An 18,796-nucleotide genomic window follows, 5' to 3' on the forward strand; every position below is an offset into this window, starting at 1 on the left:
AAGATACTTTCCTCAGGGGGTAGCAGCCAAAGCAGTGTGGCCACAGCCCTATGTAAACAGGCTCAACTTTAAGGACCAGGGGGCCTCACGTACTAAGAGTGCGTGGAATTTACATGAACGCAAAAATTCAGATGTACAAAACTGTGTGTACGCCCAAAGGTTGCTCTGTACATACCAATCAGCGTAGATTTGAGCGCACATGCGGTGTTGTGCGGGAGCACAACACTCCGCCCCGTCTCCTCCCTCAAATACATATGTTTGAATATGATAATGAAGATAATTATCCATTAAAAACCGCTCATCCTAACAAGAAATGTGCAAAAACAGGTAAAACAAATAAAAAAAAAACATCGGCTCTGAGCTGGAATAAAGAATTTATTTGGGGGCAGTTCTTCCGATTTCAGCTGCATTGCATTATGGGTAATGCTGTTCTTTGCTTTGCGTTGCGTTCCGTGAAGAGTTTTGGTTTTATTATGACTGTACGGGTTTGTGAATGTTTATGGGCAGCGTTAGTGGATCATTACACTCTGCTTTTCTTGTTTGTAATTTAAGAACCGACACCAGATCTTAAGTTGGTGGATGAAAAACGGCTCCTCGTTCCGCTTTATTGTCACGCGTATTATATACTATATAATATATTATATTATATATTAACGGATTAAAACCAATGTACACGTTTATTGAGTTTTACACATTGTGGATGTCCGCGATCACCTCTATCATAAGTATAACAATGTGAACAATATACATTTATATTTAAAACATGAAGCATCACGATCTGATTCCTCCGCTGCAGAAATAAAGACAACTTGTGCCAACGGGATTATCGAGGTGCAAACGGGAGAAATAAAGACCAGCAGGTCCAGACTAAACCAGCCAGAGCCAGAACGCGACCTGCAGCAATATTCACCCCCGTCATTTGACGCGTCAACAGGCTCGTTCTCCTGAAAGACACCTGTAGTTCAAATACATAAATATTACTGCTGTTTCTCATCATCAGTTGCTGCATCGGCAGGACTTGGAGTGCATTCTCCTGATGGCTCTGGTTGAACGGCCCCACAAACCATCTCAGATCGCGCTGTTTTCTTTACCGAGATCACCAGAAAAGCAGAACAGTGATCTCCTCTCCATCCTGTTTATTTATCTTTTATCTCCTGTTGCTGTTTATTTATCTTTACTCCACCAACTCGAAATATTAATCACTTTTCTAAGCGAACGGCGCTAACGCAGCTCAAACAGCAGGTGTATCCGCCCCTTTAATCTGATTGGTTTACGAGTAAGTCTGGTTTTATCCACTGCTCTGCGTCCCCCACGTGGGGTGCGCTCTTATGATTGGCTGAAACAAAGGAAGACATCTGATTGGTTGCAGATCCTTCCGTGTTAAAAAAAACGTATTTGTGGATCGAGTCACGTCAGGGGAGTCTCAAAAGTCACATGCAAATCCAGCGCAGCTCACAGACAAAAAACGTGTGAATTGTTCTGTGCATGTGTGAAACAGTGTGTGTATTTGCAAATCGGTCTGTGCATTTGTAAAACTTGTCCTGTGCATTTGTCAATTATGAGACTGTTCTAGCTCCATAGCGCCACAGCGTCCCCGGCGGGAATTGAACCCAGGACCTTCTCGCTGTGAGACGGCTGCGCCACCGGGCCCCCACTACGGTCCTACACCTCATCTCCGATCAGTGTGACAAAACAAACTTCTTCAAAAAACCACACGTAACACCATTGCTGATAAGCTAACCATCATGGTCTCCGATGTTAGCACTCCCAAAAGCAACGGAACAACCATGACTCAGCTGGTGCAAGAACTGGCCAAGCAACAAGCCAGTTTAAAAGAAGACATCTGCCGTTACAAAGTTCAGTGAATGCATTGACAGAAACGGTGGACTCTGTGCAACAACGACTGACTTGCAGGTGATAATTTTGAGAAGATATGCGAAACCGAATCTGCAGCTGAAGCTCTGAAAGCCCAAAATACGGCACTCATGGACCGTATTGAAGACTTAGAAAACAGGTGACGCCGAAATAATTTGAGGATTATAAGTGTTCCAGAAGGCAGCGAGGGTGTTGAGAATACTGTTAACTTCGTGGCGAACATGTTTATGGAGATCACCGGCAGCAATGCACTGTTTGACTCCGCTCCAGTGCTGGAGCGAGCGCACAGAGTGGGCACGAAACCCGACGTTGCTGGTCGCCTCCTCCCTTTGTGGTGTGTTTCCACCGACACCAGGAAAAGGAACGATTACTGCAATGGGCCAGTCAGCACACAATCACCTACAAGGATGTCACCCTGAGGATTTATCCAGACTACAGCGCTGCCCTGTCAAGGAAGCGTGCTGGGTTTAACGGCATTAAACAAGCATTTTACAGGAAAGGTGTAAAATTCCGCTTGCGTTATCCAGCTGTCCTATGAGTCTTCCACAAGGGACAGACCTTCAATTTCAAAACACCAGAGAAGGCATGGGCTTACTATGATCAACAGGTGGCTGGCGAAGAAGACTCATAAGACCTGGAACCTCCATCAAGGTCTCTTTCTTCAGGGCCTGTGTTGAAAGCATCCTATTATATGGTGCTGAGACCTGGACTATGAAGAAGGAACTACAAGACCGGCTCAATGGCACATACACAAGATTCCTCATCTCCTGGAAAACTCATCCAACCAAGGAGCAGATCTATGGTGAACTGCCACCAATAACAACAACTGTAGCACGCCGTAGAGCAATCTGCAGGTCATTGCTACGTGCTACGGATCAAGTAATATTCAACATCCTGCTATGGCGGCTCCCCCAATCATCCAGAGGAACCAGAGGCCTTGTACTTATCCTGACACAATCTCTAGGGACACAGGACTTACACTCCAAGAACTGGGAGCAACAATGGCCGACAGGACCCGATGGAAAGAAGTGACATCTAGGATCTGGACGACAGTCGAAGGATGATGATGATGATTGTATCTGTAGGAATTTCTTTTCTCGTTTTTTTCCTTGTTTTTATTTTTATTTTTCCGATGAAATGAGGGCCTTTTTTCCCCCTAAACGTGCCCCAAAAGTCACCAAATTTTGCACGCAAGCCAGGCCTGGCGAAAAATTTGATATTTAATGGTTTGCATTAATGGTCGTGGCCTAATGGCTCAACAGCGCCCCCTAGAAAACTTTGTGCCTCAAGCCCCACAATACAGTTTGACGTACATGCACGAAAATCAGTACACACCTGTATCATGTCACAACTTAAAGAAGTATTAGAAAGTAGTGTAAAGACTGATAGTTAAGCAAGAAGCTGTGATGGAAATTCTGTTGAGATATATATATATATATATGCAGACAAAATTTTAAAAAAAATTCTAAAAGCCTCCTACACACACAAATCGTTAAATAGGCGTGCACGAATCGCCTGATCACCCATACTAAGCTGTAGATAGGCACACATGGTTTTGAGACTCTTTTCACGCCTCCAAGAAGCCTCACGGATTCGTCCATACATGGTGCATTTAAGTACTGGTGGAAAGCTGGGTCATCTGAACTTTCATCTGAGTCAAACGTTATTTTCCTCGATACTTAGTTACCTACCATAAGTAGGTATACCTACTTCAGACCACCTCAGACCTCAGACGTGATGCCCCGTCATCACCGTCTTCTCCCGATTTGACCGTGAGTTTGTCCCAGCGAAGAACAAGTCAACCATGCGGTCGTTGCTTTAAAAAAATCTAATTACATTTGTAAGGCTCATAAATGCATATCTGTCCATATAAGGAATTATAGAATATTACAAAGTAAATGTGTTACAACCATGGGGTCCTGAGATATTCTTTCTTACACAAAAAAATTGGAATTTCTCTCATCTTCCAGACTGAACACACATTTCCAATAAAACGGATGATGTACATGTTTATAACTAACAGCTGATTGCCGTGTCGCTGCTTAAACCTGATGGTCAAACTTGAGTCGATGATGAATTACAAATGTTTGTTTTCTTTATATCCAAACACATATCTGCAGCGTGGGAGTGAGAGGGGCAGGGTAACGGCCCGGTCAGGCGGGGGAGAGATTTGTCCCTCAAGACTCCTCTCCCTGGCCCTGCCCCTTCTCAACCTTTCCCCGACCCTGCACCCCAACCTGGGACTTGACGATTGGGCCGGAGCTTCGGGAGCTGCGTGCTGGCCTGTGGTCCCCACCCCTGGTCATCCCGCTGCTGCTTCCACCTGCCTGCTGTGCTGCTGCCGTCCCTGACCCACCAGTCTGGCCCTCAGCAGGAGGGTCCCCCCTTATGAGCCTGGTCCTGCTCAAGGTTTCTACTCTCCTAAAGGGGAGTTTTTCCTTGCCACTGTTTGGCTTAAGGTTTTTCTCCCACTAGGGGAGTTTTTACCTGCCATTGTTTATGTAATAACTGCTCGGGGGTCAGGTTCTGGGTATGGGTCTCTGGAAAGCGTCTAGAGACAACTTTTGTTGTATTAGACGCTATATAAATTGAATTGAATATCAACACGGACCGATCAGCCAGGACATTATGACCAACCGCTTAATATCGCGCAGGTCAGTGGTCTTATGCTCCTAAACTAGCTTTGATCAGTCGGGGTCGGGGAAAAGATTATCTGAAGGTGTCCAGGATGTTAAAGTAAACCATATCTTATGTAAATGGTGACTTTTTGGAATCAGATTCCCAAAAATGTCATTCGGTTGCATTAGAGTGGAGTCTGTGGAGTTTGGCGCTCAAATGAACTGGTTCTGTGAGTACTTCCTAATGGCGCTTTTCCACTAGTACCTACTCGGCTCGACTCAACTCAGCCTGGTTTCTTTTCCATAACAATTCAGCACCTGGAGCAGAAGTAGGATGTTGGAGTGAAGCTGATGTAACGTATTTGATTGTGTATCTAAACGAAGAAGACTAAAGATGTAGAACCTGGAGGAGATGATAGATGTGCTGCTGGGTCTGTGGCTTGTGTTTGATATCAAGTTAAAAAATGAGAGTGAGAGAAGCTTCAAGCAGCGACGCTTTTTTTTTTTTGTTTGTTTGTCTCGACGCTGCTGAAAAGTCAGCTGGAGCCGTGAGCAGCTATGAAGAGACAGAGGTCCTGGTAGATCTGGTCGTTCCTTATCGCCCGTCTAGATCCCTTTTTAATTCTCTCCTCAGCACCAGGTTTATGAACATCTTTTGTGCTGCCATTTCCTGGTGAATAAAATTAACAAGAAGCCGTCAGAGTCGCTCTGTCGCTGATATCACATCCTGACTCAGACGTCTGACTCCAACCCCCCGACCAATCGGTTGCCTGTAGTGTGATGATGTCAGATACAGCCGACTCAGCCGCTTAGAACCTCGGCAGAATAGATACAGAAAAGTATCTACTCGGCACGTTAGATCCCTAGTGGAAAAGATCCAAACTGAGGCAAGTTGAGTCGGGCTGAGTAGGTGCTAGTGGAAAAGCGGCATAATACTATGAGTCCCTGCTGAGCTGCTGGGGAGGCAACCACTGTGGGGAATCCTGTTGTCATATTGCGGGGGGGGGGGTCTGGGAAGCTCACAGATAACGCCCATGTGAACGGCAGGATGCAGGTTTTCCAGGCAGACCACTGGATTCTAACACGATGAGAGGTGTTTGCTCCTGTTACCCATCGAGGGTCATAAAGTGGCGTGGTGGCGGCTTACCCTCCTCCTCCGGTGGTGTAGCTGTATCCCGTCCTGAGCAGGCCGTAGCCGTATCGCTCTCCCAGGATCACGGCTTCTGTCGGATCGTAGCAACGCAGCAGCTGCCGTAGCCGAGGTAAACTAACGGAAGACATTTACGGAAACACAGAGAAAAAGACCCCTTATGCACCGGTAAAAACATTTCTGAAAAAGATTCATTTGGGAAAGTCTGAAATTATTTGACCATTTTCATAATTGCCTGGTTTAAAGTTCACCTCAAGGATGTTTTGTGTACAGACTGACATCGCTTTCAGCTTTCAGTCAGTCACGCCTTCATAAATCAGAGCAGGTTTTAATCTCTTTAACAGCCACTTTTATGAAAACACCATTTAATTAAAAACAGTGTTTACATTTGGTACTTCTTTATGTAAAATGCCCCAGAAAAATGAGGATTTCCTAGCATGATAAAACCCTTAATGAGAAGAAAGCAATGATTAAAATGTCTTTAGTATTGTGTAATGACTTTAACAGACTTTCATTTTATATTTTGATTCTCATCAGACTACATTATTTTGTGTTTTATGGCATGCAGTGATGTTGCTTTTTTCTTTTTAATATTTTTATTAGATAATTGTCAGATATTTGTATCTTTACTTCAGTCCTGGGAGTCAAAGGTAAAACAAAGCTCCTGTTTTGAGTTACCTGATGAGCGTATCGTCGTCAACGATCAGCAGCCAGTCAGTCTTCGGCACCGTTTTACTCACAAAACGCCTCAAGATGGCAAACGTCTTGCCACAGTGTCCTTCAGAGAGACAACAAACAAGACATTTGTTTTTCACGCTGTTTCTGTATTTTGGTTCAATTTTTGATCATAATAATTTAGGTGTTCCAGGTGATGTCTTTGTTTTGTTTATCATTGCATTGAATTAACGCCTTCCTCATGTGTAACCCTTAATTCTGCCTCAGATGCAACTCTGCACCTTTGCTTCATTTGGTATGCATGAAACTATGAATATGGAAATGGATTCCAGCCTCAGTCTCCACTATACCTGCAATGCTCCCACTTCCACTTCCACTCTGCTCAAACACAATTAAATGTCCTGCGCTACACAATCACAAATGTTACTGTTGTATTTCAGCCACACACATTGGAAAGTGAATTTGAATTTGTGTGAGTGTCAGTAAAAGCAACATGTCTTCTTTCCAGTAATATTAAACAGAATACACACAGAATTTTAGGATTTTATTTGCAAAATTTGCATCCTACTGAACAGGGAAGCGTGTTGATATTTTAACTCCAAATTGATTTCATGCCATTGATTCTCTTCGCCTTCAGACCTTTAGAGTAAGGATAGGAAAAATAAGACTGCAGCAGAAAAATAGGGTTCCTTTCTTGAAAAGAAAAAAAAAGCATGTTCGGGGAATTTCCCTCGGCTTGTGTCGGAAAGCTGCTTCATCAAAATTCCAACTGCTAGGAGACCGGCGGTGTTCCTGCCTGGCAATAACACAGCTTGAGTCATCCAATCCCAAACACTAGGATCAAGTTCAGAAAACGTTGCTTAAAGGGATTCTTGCTCTCACTCCAAATCTAAAGTATAAATGTTCCTTGAGGGGGTTTTGGTTGCTTTTGGGGGGGGCTCTGCTGTTATGAGTTCTTTGTTTGTTTCTTTTCTTTTCTTTTTTGTATATTGTTGATACTGATATATTGTGTATATATATGTATATATATATATATATATATATATATATATATATATATATATATATATATATATATATATATATATATATATATATTGTGTATATATGTGTGTATGTATATATATGTATATGTATGTATGTCATATCCAAAAAGTGCATGTGTATGTGTGTATATATGTGTGTGTACATGTTATATATGTATATATAGATATCTTTTGTTTTTTGTATAGAAATTAAATTAATTTTGATCATAATGAAATATAGTTTAGGGGGTAGGATTTAATAAGTTTGTAAATCTTCCTACTCCTTTCGAGCATGTTTATTATGATGGATGCATGTTTTCATTTATATATATATTTTTTTTCTTATTTACATTTATTTATTAGGGCCCGAGCACTGACAATACGAAGGCCCTATTGTATCTGTAGGAATTTATTTTTTATTTTTTCTCGTTTTTTTTTTTTTTTTTCCTTCTTCCTTAAACTTAAACTTAAACTTAAACTTAAACTTTATTTATTCATATAGCACCAGACGAAATGAGGGCCTTTTTTCCCCCTAAACGTGCCCCAAAAGTCACCAAATTTTGCACGCAAGCCAGGCCTTGTGAAAAATTTGATATTTAATGGTTTGCATTAATGGGCGTGGCAAAATGGCTCAACAGCGCCCCCTAGAAAACTTTGTGCCTCAAGCCCCACAATACGGTTTGACGTACATGCACGAAAATCGGTACACACCTGTATCATGTCACAACTTAAAGAAAAGTCTCTTGTCGCCATGGCCGAAACCCAACAGGAAGTCGGCCATTTTCAATTAATCGTGTATTGGCGAAATTTACGCCATTTCTTCGGCCGTTAATGCGGCCCGAACCGTAACGGTGTGTTATACATCAAAATGTGCGTCTCGATCCTGCGACGACGCGCATTACTTTTCTCAGTCAAAAGCGTTACCGTGGCGACCATAGATGCCAAAAAGCGTGCCCCCCTTCATCTGATTGGTTCATATTTGATAGTTCCTACTTTCTGCCATAATTTTTGAATGGTTTGACATAAAGAGTCGTGGGTGGTGTCATATGACTCGGTTTTGAGTACTTGACCTTCATTGGCATGAATTAGCCACGCCCCTTTTTCTGATTGGTCGATATTTGATAGATCCTATTTTCTGCCATAACTTTTGAATGGTTTGACATAAAGACTCGTGGGTGGCGTCATCGGACTCGGTTTTGAGTCCTTGAACATAATTGCTGCAAATTAGCCCCGCCCCTTCTTCTGATTGGTCCATATCTGATAGTTCCTACTTTCTGCCATAACTTTTGAATGGTTTGATATAGAGAGTCGTGGGTGGTTTCATCTGCTAAATGTCCAGGCCTGAAGAATCTACATCAAGTCATACAAGCTTCCACTGCAGCCTGAACGTGCACAAGGGTGCGAGGGCCCGTTCATCGCTGCTTGCAGCTTTAATTTGGATTATTATTGTTTTGTTTTGTATTGAAAAGGAATAAGAGATGGACTAGAGAAGGCGTTGTTGGCATCAGACTTGACCCCTGCTGTTTCTATGAACATTAAAATACATGACAGGAAGTGACAATAAAAAGCTATGCTTTAATCAAGAGTATCAAGTGTAACAAAATACAACCAATATAAATATATGAACATGATGTCTCTCCCTTCCTCACTGAGGCTGGTTTCTGTCTCGTTATTATTTCAGGTCCAGGCTTCAACTTTGTGGAGATTCAAGTGTAATACTTGAATCTTATCTGGAAAGGGAAGGGCTAAAAGGTTATTGCAATACTTAATCTCAACTCCCCGATCTGTCTGTGAGGCTCTGAAACTGTTTGAGGACAAGAAGCCCAGAACCTTATGCTCCAGAGATCAGAAGGCAGGACTTCTTTTCATCTTTTAACAGGGAGTATAACAAAAGGGCGGTGAGAGCAGTGTGAAAATTTAACTTTATGATATCAGGCTGCTAAAAGTGAGGTCATTGCACAAGTCTACATCCTTCCTAGGGGCCATCCCAGTACATTTGCTTTAAAATAGTTCATCACATGGTCAAAAAGCTTAAAAAACTGGCAGGAAACATAGACTTTTTACCATCAGTGTGGGACAGTGGATTCAAACGCTGGGGCTGTAATAGCCTGAAAACAATTAACCAACTATTTGAAGGCAACGAATTCAAACCCTTTTCTCAGTTGCAGACTCAGTTTGTGCTACCACCAAAAGATTTTTTTCAATATTTACAACTTATACATTACATTCAGTCTTACACAGAGTGGGACAAGATTAGAAGAGACACCACAAATATTGACTTTTTTTTATTATGGTAATTGAGAAATGCCTACCAACTAAGAATCATGTCTCAAATATTTATGGTAATATATCATGTGATATGTCTGATAATACACTTGGTGTAAAGGGGAAATGGGAGCTTGAAATGAATGTGATAATAGAGGACGGGGTCTGGGAGGACGTGTGTTTGAATTGCCATTCAGGTAACAGTAATGTATGGAAAGAATTCGACTGGAAAACAAAAGTCAGATTTTTTAGGATCCCACTAGTAGTCTCAACATTTTATAAACATCCAGTGTCTCCACTTTGTTGGGAAACTGTGGGTTGATTGGTGATCATTCACATGTTTTCTGGGACTGTCCAGTACTGGAAAAGTTTCGTCAAGATGTGAAGGAGGAGATTGAAAAGATATTGAACGCTGTAATCCCTACGGATCAGTACTATTTGTACTGGGAGTATTCCCGGACAATGTAACAAGAGCAGAGGTGGTAGAGTAGCTAAAGATTGTACTCAAGTAAAAGTACTGTTACTTCAGAATAATATGACTCAAGTAGAAGTAAAACATAGTCATCCAAATAATTACTTGAATAAAAGTAAAAAAGTACTTGGTGAAAAAACTACTCAAGTACTGATTAACTGTTGAGTAACGTCTGATTTATTTTTTTAACACAACCATTCAAACAGATAAAAATATAAAATAATCATCTTCAGGCAAATTAAACCAATAAAATAATAAAATAAATTAAAATTAATAAAAAATAGCTTAAATTAAAATAATCTTAAAGTAAATTCAAGTACTTTAATAAATAAAATAAATAAAACAATAACAGAATAAAAAAATAAATTAAGCACAAGTAGCACAAAATTTCCAGCCTTTGTACTTTTCTTTTTTAACCAGGCAGAACTAGAACAAACATGAACTCATAGAAACTCTGTGTGTGTTTGAGTCTGTGTAAATGTGACAAAACATTCAAAAACAAACATTTTTCCCAAAGAATCACCCAGTGATGTCATGAGATTGACGCGTACGCGGATAAAAGGGATAAAAGAAAAGTAACAGCTCAACGTAGCCTAATGTAGCGGAGTAAGAGAAACAGTTTCTCCTTCACAAATCTACTCAAGTAAAAGTAAAAAGTACAGTGATTCAAAACTACTCCCAAAAGTACAAAATTTCCAAAAACTTACTCAAGTAAATGTAACAGAGTAAATGTACCTCGTTACTACCACCTCTGGACAAGAGATATATGCTACGTATACTTTTGATGATTGCAAGAAAGACTGTAACTGTAAATTTGAAGAAGACACTTTCACCAACAAGAACTCAGTGGAAGATGAGACAGAAATAAATCTATGTCATGGAGTACATGACAGCTAAAGCTGCAGATGAGAATGGACTTGTTCCTGCAAAGATGGACACCAGTGAAGGAATATTTAAACATGTAACCATTTAAGTGCTAACTTGAACAAATGTGACTGAAAAGCCCTCTGTCAAGGATTGTTCAAAAATGTCTCGATAACTATTGTAATTGTCATTTTAAAAAAGTTAAAAAAAAAATCATCTTGTCTTGTTTTTGTGCTTCAGTGACCTTTTCTTGGCTCTTCAGTGCAGCTTCTCCGGCCTTCACCTTTGGAGCCACAGATGCCTCTATCTTTATTATGGCTCTCTTTTTTCTCTTCAATCATCCGTGTGCGGCAGGAAAAGCAGTGCGGAGAACGGAGCTCAGACTCTTGGACGGCGTTTTAGAGCTTCTCTAACGGTAACCGTCTTGCCACAGGCAAAGCCCCCATCAACATTTGCTCTTGATGACTTTTCCTGTTTAGTTCTCTCCCCAACTTTTTAAATAAAATGACAACTAATGCAGTATTTTTGTTTATAAACTACACATTTTCATCAGATCCTCAGGGTGCCCGACTTTGCAAACTCCCTCATCGGCCGCTCACCCGCCTTTCTGCAGAATGTTGAGTGGATAAAACCCTCCTCACAAATCTTATCTAACCCACTGCAATCACTTAATAGTATATGGACTCACCTCTGACGGTATTCGGCACTCCCAGATCGATCGTGGGTATGGAGGCATCAGTGACATCACTATAGTACTCAATAAAGCTGGCATCTTTCTCCCAGGTGGCCTTCACCACTGGTACTGCGAGGGGAAAGGGAGACGTAAAAGAGGGTAAGATGAGGCTGATACAGAGCTTTAGCTGATCAACCATACTTGATTGCTGCCAGCTCATAATTAAAGCTCTCCAAGTATCTAATTGAAGGGGTTATGTTATAAAATAATGAAAGACTGCTTTTAATTGAGGGCAGAAAAGACAATTATTCTTTACCGGTGTCTAATCTGGACAATAAAACTAGAGGATGACCTCAAATTACAGTCATCCATCACATCCAATCTTACATTTATACATTCTTTAGACCTTTTGCAACCTGATCAAGTTTGGAGAGTATACTGTGACACCTTGCTATGCAATTTTAATAACCCAAATTTAAGCCTAAAACACAGAAAAGTTAATGACATACTCTTCATTCTGCTTCTGATTATGTTAATTCCTCTAAAACGGTCGGCCCATAACAGATGGTTCACTTTGACCCTAAAAAAAAGACGTCAGTATTTTGGATAATTACACAAACTGCTGCAATTTCAACCGACAGATTAGACAGGGTTGTGAATTTAAAGAGGTAGTTTGCACCTGACTGGTTAACTGAACGACCACCAGACAGTTACACTGAATTAAACATTGACGAGACATTGGCGAGTAGAGGAACTGAAGTAGAACTTTTGGCACTAAATATCCTGTCGTCAAACTGTCATCTTCATTTCTTTTTACTGATAATGGCCGGGTTTCCCAGATCCAACCTCTCTTAAGGATTTAAGAGAGGTTCAAAGAAGGTTTGAACTAAGAGAGAATCCTAAGATACGGGTGTTTCCCAGATGACTTCTTAACACCGTTCTTTAGTTTCGCTCTTTCAGAAGCTCTTTGGAGCAGCTGTACGGTTCTGAAACCAAATGAATCGATGCCAGGCAAATCGATCACCGATCACTATCAGCGCATTTTCACACGCAGCACTGCTGCCTAACGCACTAATTCACTGCTGCCTGTGCGTTATAATAAAAAATTAAGATGATAAATATAATTCAATGACCCTTTTTCAACCAAACGGTGTGTTACTCCGTTATTTCTGGCTACAGTGAGGCTTTTTTTCCCCACACACGGAGACCGGGAGTAAACGGGGTGGGCGTGTGTGTGCGTTCAAAAACATGAGCCAAGAGAAGGCGAGTTTCGCAAATCGCAACGTGGAATTACAGCAAACCCTGGTTTTTCGCAGGGGTTATGTTCCAAAAAGAACCCGTGATAAGTGAAATTCTTTTTACAATTATAGAGGGCTTCAGATTGCAGAGATCATCCCCGCCTCGCACGTATTCCTCCTCTTCTGAATGATGCTGCATCCCGACTCGCGCTGTATACAGCGCGAGTCGGCAGGTGGGTTTTTTCAAGAGAAGAAAATAGTTATGGGTCGTTGTCTTCGCTCTTTTTTCTTCTGGGCAAAAAGATTCTTTAATATAAACCGACACCATTGATTATATTTGAGACTGTATGAACGATTCATCAAAGGATCTCGTTCTTCAGCTGCTGCTTCCCTGTCATCACATAGGGGCTCGGGCTCGGGCACGGCGCAGGTGTCCCGGCTGCCTGACAGCGCGGCCCGACAGCACGTCCAGGGGACTGAAGTGCTGACGCACGAATGCGTTCATATAAACAGTTCTGCTTCGCGCACGGTGACGCGGTTGATTTGCAGCGAGAACATGCTGTAAAGCAGCCAAATTATCAAATAAATGATATTCATGATGATCGTTTTATTTGTGCGCATAAAGCATATACAGGAACACACTTGTTATTCCTTATTTTTCTTTTTTTCCCCCTTTGCTGTCACCAATAAATGCTAAACAATATAAATCTAAAGTATAAAATAAATCAAAATTTGTGCATTGTTTTAATATCTCATTGCTTGGTGTGATATTGATTTGCCTGACGCGGCTGGATCTGTGAGTCTTTGTTCACTAAGATGGTTGGAAAGACTGGGTCAGCAGCATCTTTCATTTCCTTCTTAATGAAAGAGATACTTAAGCTAAGAGCGACTCTGGGAAACGCGATTTTCTTTCACAGGCTCCTTAAGAAGGTTTGAAAGAAGTCTTTCGCTGTTAAGAACTACTTAACTGATCTGGGAAACCCGGCCAATGTTGACGGCAGCCAGTAATGGCATCTAGAATCTGGTCCCGAGTTAAACCTGACAGATGCAACTAACAAACTAAAGCCTCACAAAACAACTAACAGATCCCAGGACTATGACACTACGGAAGAGTATTAGGACCAGGCAGGAGAAAAAATGTGATTTTTTTTTTTACACTTTGATAAAAAAGTCGAAATATCGAGAAAAAAGTTGAAATGTCGAGAATAAAGTTGAAATACAATTTAGTGAATAAAGTGTAAATGTCTCCTCCTCCATCAAATCCAGTCAGCAGAGCGACTGACAGCTCTGCAGCAGCAGCCGTAACTAACTAACTAGACCCTCCAGGAATCCGCGATTCCGTGATCGCGGAATTTTTCGCGGATTTCACGGCTGTCCGTGGATTTACAGACCTTCCGTGGATTTCAATGTCTGGTGCAGAAAAATCACTTTTACTGGGGTTAATATTGCATATGTCCGCACTGAATATGCGAATTATGCGGGGCTCGCTTGATTTCACCGCATCATCGCCGCACATTTTCGCATAAAGTTTGGAAAAAGGGGGGAGTGTTGTGAGTGACATGTCGGGACGCCCGGTCGCGACGTGCGGGACCCGCCCGGGGACCTCCGCACCCCTCACAGAAACCGCCACCCCCCAAACAGCAGCTCTCACCCGCGGGGGTGAGAGGAAAAAGGGAGTGCCGTCTCCGCGGCTGCAGGGGGACTCTGGATCCGCGCTGACCGCGTACCACTGCGCCTGCGGAGGCGGAGCTCCCATCCACTTGGGGATCTTGGCGGCGGACGCGTGGGGTGACGGAGCTCCGGCTCGTCCCCCTCGTCGCGCCCGGCAATCACCCGAGCACTGAGCGGGCTGGAGGGAGAGAGACGGCCGGCCTCCGGGCCGCCACCGCCCCTCTCCTCTCCTCTCCACCCGCGCTCTCCTTTTTTTTTCTCCTACGACCTCAGATCAGACGAGACAGCCCGCTGAATTTAAGAGGGAAGAGCTCAGCGCCGAATCCACAACTTCCTGCATATTTCGCATATTTTGCAACTTTCCGCATATTCCACGACTTCCAGCATATTCCGCAATTTCACCGCATAAAAGCACATAAAAAACCCGCACATTTAATCGCATAATCAATGATTTTAGCCCGCAGAATCAATGATTTTAGCCCGCGGAATCAAGGATTTTAGCCTGCAGAATCAAGGATTTTTGCCCGCGTTTTTCTGGAGGGTCTAACTAACTAACTAACTAACTAACTAACTAACTAACTTACATCCTTGGAGTGGAATGTTAAGGGGACGTTTCTGAAGTTATGCAACTGCACATGTGTGGTATGTGTTTCGAATCAATATCGACTTTCTTCTCAACATTTTGACGTTTTTCGCGACATTTCGTCTTAATTTCTCAAAGTGCATAATGAAAAAAAAATCTCCCTCCTCTAAAATATTATTTTTATTTTTTATCCTGCCCTGCCCTAATAGTCTTCCGTAATGACACGGACACGACTACAGAGGAAGTGATTTTCTTTACTGAAAACCTTCATCTTATGTCTAAACACATGGAGACTAGCAACACTTTCAACGACGGTCAGGAGCGAGGCACGTTTAGCACACATCATCTTTTATTTTCCTTTGAACTGCACCTGTTAAAAGTTTGGGACCGAGGATTCTTATGGCTGCTCTTAAACCGTATAAAATATTTTGCTGGCCGTTGGTTTGTCCGTCAGACGGACGGATCTGAACTCCAGACAGTCGAGCACATACGTCATATTTATGAAGCAATAACCTTGAGATGTATGCAGAAGGAGGCCTGCTATTGTTCTGCTGAAGCAGCCAAGAAGACACCAGACTTTCTACACCACCGTGTCCTCCATACCATCACACACTCATCACACATTCCTCTCGCGGGACTGCAACACCTGATGTACTCAAGAGTAGGGCTGGGGATCCATTCAAATGTCAAGAATCGATTCGATTCCGATTCTTAAGATTCAGAATCGATTTTCAGGATCCGATTCGATCCGATATTGATTTGAGTTAGTGTTATTTTAAAATGTTTTTTGAGCTGTTGCCTGAATTATATGACTGTAAAATAACTAGTGAAATTAAAGCTGCAAGCAGCAATGAACGGGCCATCGCACGTGCAATTTTCACCAATAAAGGTCAAGGACCCAAAGCTAAGTCCGATGACACCACCCACGACTCTTTATGTCAAACCATTCAAAAGTTTCGGCAGAAAATAGGAACTTTCAATTATCGACCGAACAGAAGAAGGGGCGGGGCTAATTTGTACCAATTATGTTCAAGGACTCAAAACCGAGTCCGATGACACCACCCACGAGTCTTTATGTCAAACCATTCAAAAGTTATGGCAGAAAGTAGGAACTATCAAATATTGGAGTAATCAGATGAAGAGGGGGGCGCGCTTTTTGGCGTCTATCGTCACCAGGGTAACGCTTTTGACTGAGAAAAGTAATGCCCATCGTCACAGGATGGAGACGCACATTTTGATGTATAACACACCTGGGTTCACTTTACGGTTTGGGCCGCATTAACGCCAGAAGAAATGGCATAAATTGCGCCAAAATTATACAATTAATTCAAAATGGCCGACTTCCTGTTGGGTTTCGGCCATGGCGCCAAGAGACTTTTCTTTAAGTTGTGACATGATACAGGTGTGTACCGATTTTCGTGCATGTACGTCAAACCGTATTGTGGGGCTTGAGGCACAAAGTTTTCTAGGGGGCGCTGTTGAGCCATTTTGCCACGTCCATTAATGCAAACCATTAAATATTACATTTTTCACCAGGCCTGGCTTGCGTGCAAATTTTGGTGACTTTTGGGGCACGTTTAGGGGGGCAAAAAGGCCCTCATGTCACCGGAAAAATAAAAATAACGAGAAAAAAAAAGAGAACTCCTACAGATACAATAGGGCCTTCGCTCTGTAGTGCTCGGGCCCTAATAATAATTTCACAATAATTATTGTGAAATATCTAAGAAATAAATAACTCAAACAGGCCTTTCAATATCCATTTAAAGTGCAAAAAAAGAAAGAAATTGCAACAGCTCATGCAGTAAACAAATCATTTAATTTATTCTATCACCACACACACATATTGCCATGAAGCATCTGGCATTTTTCAGAAGTGTCATGACAAACTGTGTGTCCGACTACTGGGATTAAAGTTCACCGGGCGAAAATGAAATGATGAAAATAACATAAGAATCAATTTTTAGGAATTAATATGAGAATCGATTTAGAATCGAAAAATCGTTTTTTTCAACACAGGCCTACTCAAGAGTAGTTATTAGGCCTTAAACACCGGAGTATTCGACTAATACCCACCCCGCTCTGAATGGAATTTGTGACAAGTTTTTACTGCAACAAAGACGTCGTTCTTTGAGACCAGATCCCCCTGGAAAAGAAAAGCACAACAACATTGTCAGGCCAGTGTACGTAGCGTGATGAGTTAAAACAACTCTACTGGTGCCGGCAGTGCCGACGGAGAGACTTCATTGAGCAGATTCTGCTTGATGAAATAAGGTCTTTGTTACTCTCCTCGCACTTCTGAAGAGAAATTATTTGGCTGAACATGTGCAATTTTAAACTTTAAATCTTTGTCCTGACCCAAGGAAATGGGAGTAAATGAAACAAAATGTTATGCAGTAACTCAGAGGCCTGAAGAAAGCTTTTGAAAGATGGATAAATTGGAATTATGTTGTATTTTGTGATAAATAAGTCACACCCTGAAAGATTTATCCCCACACCCCTCTGCAAAACCCCCACCGCTCTTGACAAATGAGCTTTGTTGGGGACACTGAAGTATGTTTTCTCTGCATCTCATCAAATAAATGCTGCAATGATCCTTCAGATAAGACTAAAAGGGGGAACTGTATACTCTTGCAGGTCTTTATTTGCACCGTGCGAGTGTCCTCATTGCTTAACTACAGAAGAGTATTAGGGCCAGGCAGGAGAAAAATAAAAATAATATTTTAGAGGAGGAAGATTTTTTTTTTCATTTCATTTCATTATGTCGAAAAAAAGGTCGATAAGTCAAAATTTCGACTTTATTCTTGAAATTGTATTTCAACATTATTCTCGACATTTTGACTTTTTTTTTAAAATTGTATTTCAATTTTGAAATACAAAAGACAGAAATTGTATTTCGAACTTTATTTTCGAAGTGCACAATAAAAAAAAAATCTTCCCCTCTCAAATATTTCTTCTCCTGCATGGCCCTAATACTCTTCCGAGTTACTTCCGAGTGACTCTTCAGTTAACGAGACTCGACAGCCAGTTAATGTGTTTACAATGCAGACAGAGTCACACAATTTAAAATTCAACAAGCCATGTTAAGCATCCGATCTGAATGCTTAACAGAGCTTGTTGAATACGTAATAAGTTAAAAGTTCTCTGTCCTCCGTCCAATGGGGAGAGAGCGTCTCGCCACAGGCCGTGTAGATATGCCGGACCACAGGACAGGTCCAGCGAGAATGAGCTTAACCCAAAAGCGTGAGCGGCACGTGGGGGTTGTTCATGTGCACACTAGACATCCCCTGAGGACACAGGTCCCTCATGAAAGTGAAGGTGCGTACGCAGTCAGGCAGGTAGCTGGTGAAGGTGGTTGCACAGCCGTCTCTCGGCTCCGTGCAGAACTCTGGCACTGCTGTCAGCTCCGGCCCGTTTCCTTCCTCCCAAATATACAAAGAAATCTGATATAACGAGAAACAAGTGAAAACAAATGTGGGCTTTTACACTTCAACAACAATTCAAACTGATGTTCAGTCTTGATGCCTTTCATTAAGTCCTGTTATCATTGAGAACATTGAAAATTATAAGGTTTTCCTACCATGCTTTGTAGTTTTTTTTCTCTCTCTTACACACACACACACACACACACACACACACACACACACACACACACACACACACACACACACACACACACACACACACACA

General features: G+C 41.9%; 1 protein-coding gene across 3 annotated transcripts in view; it reads right to left on the reverse strand.

The window, feature by feature from the left end:
* The window catches only part of LOC133460194 (beta-1,3-glucosyltransferase-like), a 112,408-nt gene that overhangs the window by 70,261 nt on the left and 23,351 nt on the right, over positions 1-18,796 (reverse strand). For all 3 annotated transcript variants that reach the window (XM_061740768.1, XM_061740767.1, XM_061740766.1), the window contains 5 exons: positions 18,433-18,549; positions 17,183-17,252; positions 11,633-11,746; positions 6,322-6,421; positions 5,641-5,760 (listed from right to left, as the gene is read on the reverse strand). In XM_061740768.1, coding sequence (XP_061596752.1) covers positions 5,641-5,760; positions 6,322-6,421; positions 11,633-11,746; positions 17,183-17,252; positions 18,433-18,549 — 521 coding nt within the window. The remainder of the gene's footprint in view (positions 1-5,640; positions 5,761-6,321; positions 6,422-11,632; positions 11,747-17,182; positions 17,253-18,432; positions 18,550-18,796) is intronic.

This window comes from Cololabis saira, chromosome 14 (genome assembly GCF_033807715.1).
Source record: "Cololabis saira isolate AMF1-May2022 chromosome 14, fColSai1.1, whole genome shotgun sequence".
Taxonomy (NCBI): Eukaryota; Metazoa; Chordata; class Actinopteri; order Beloniformes; family Belonidae; genus Cololabis; species Cololabis saira.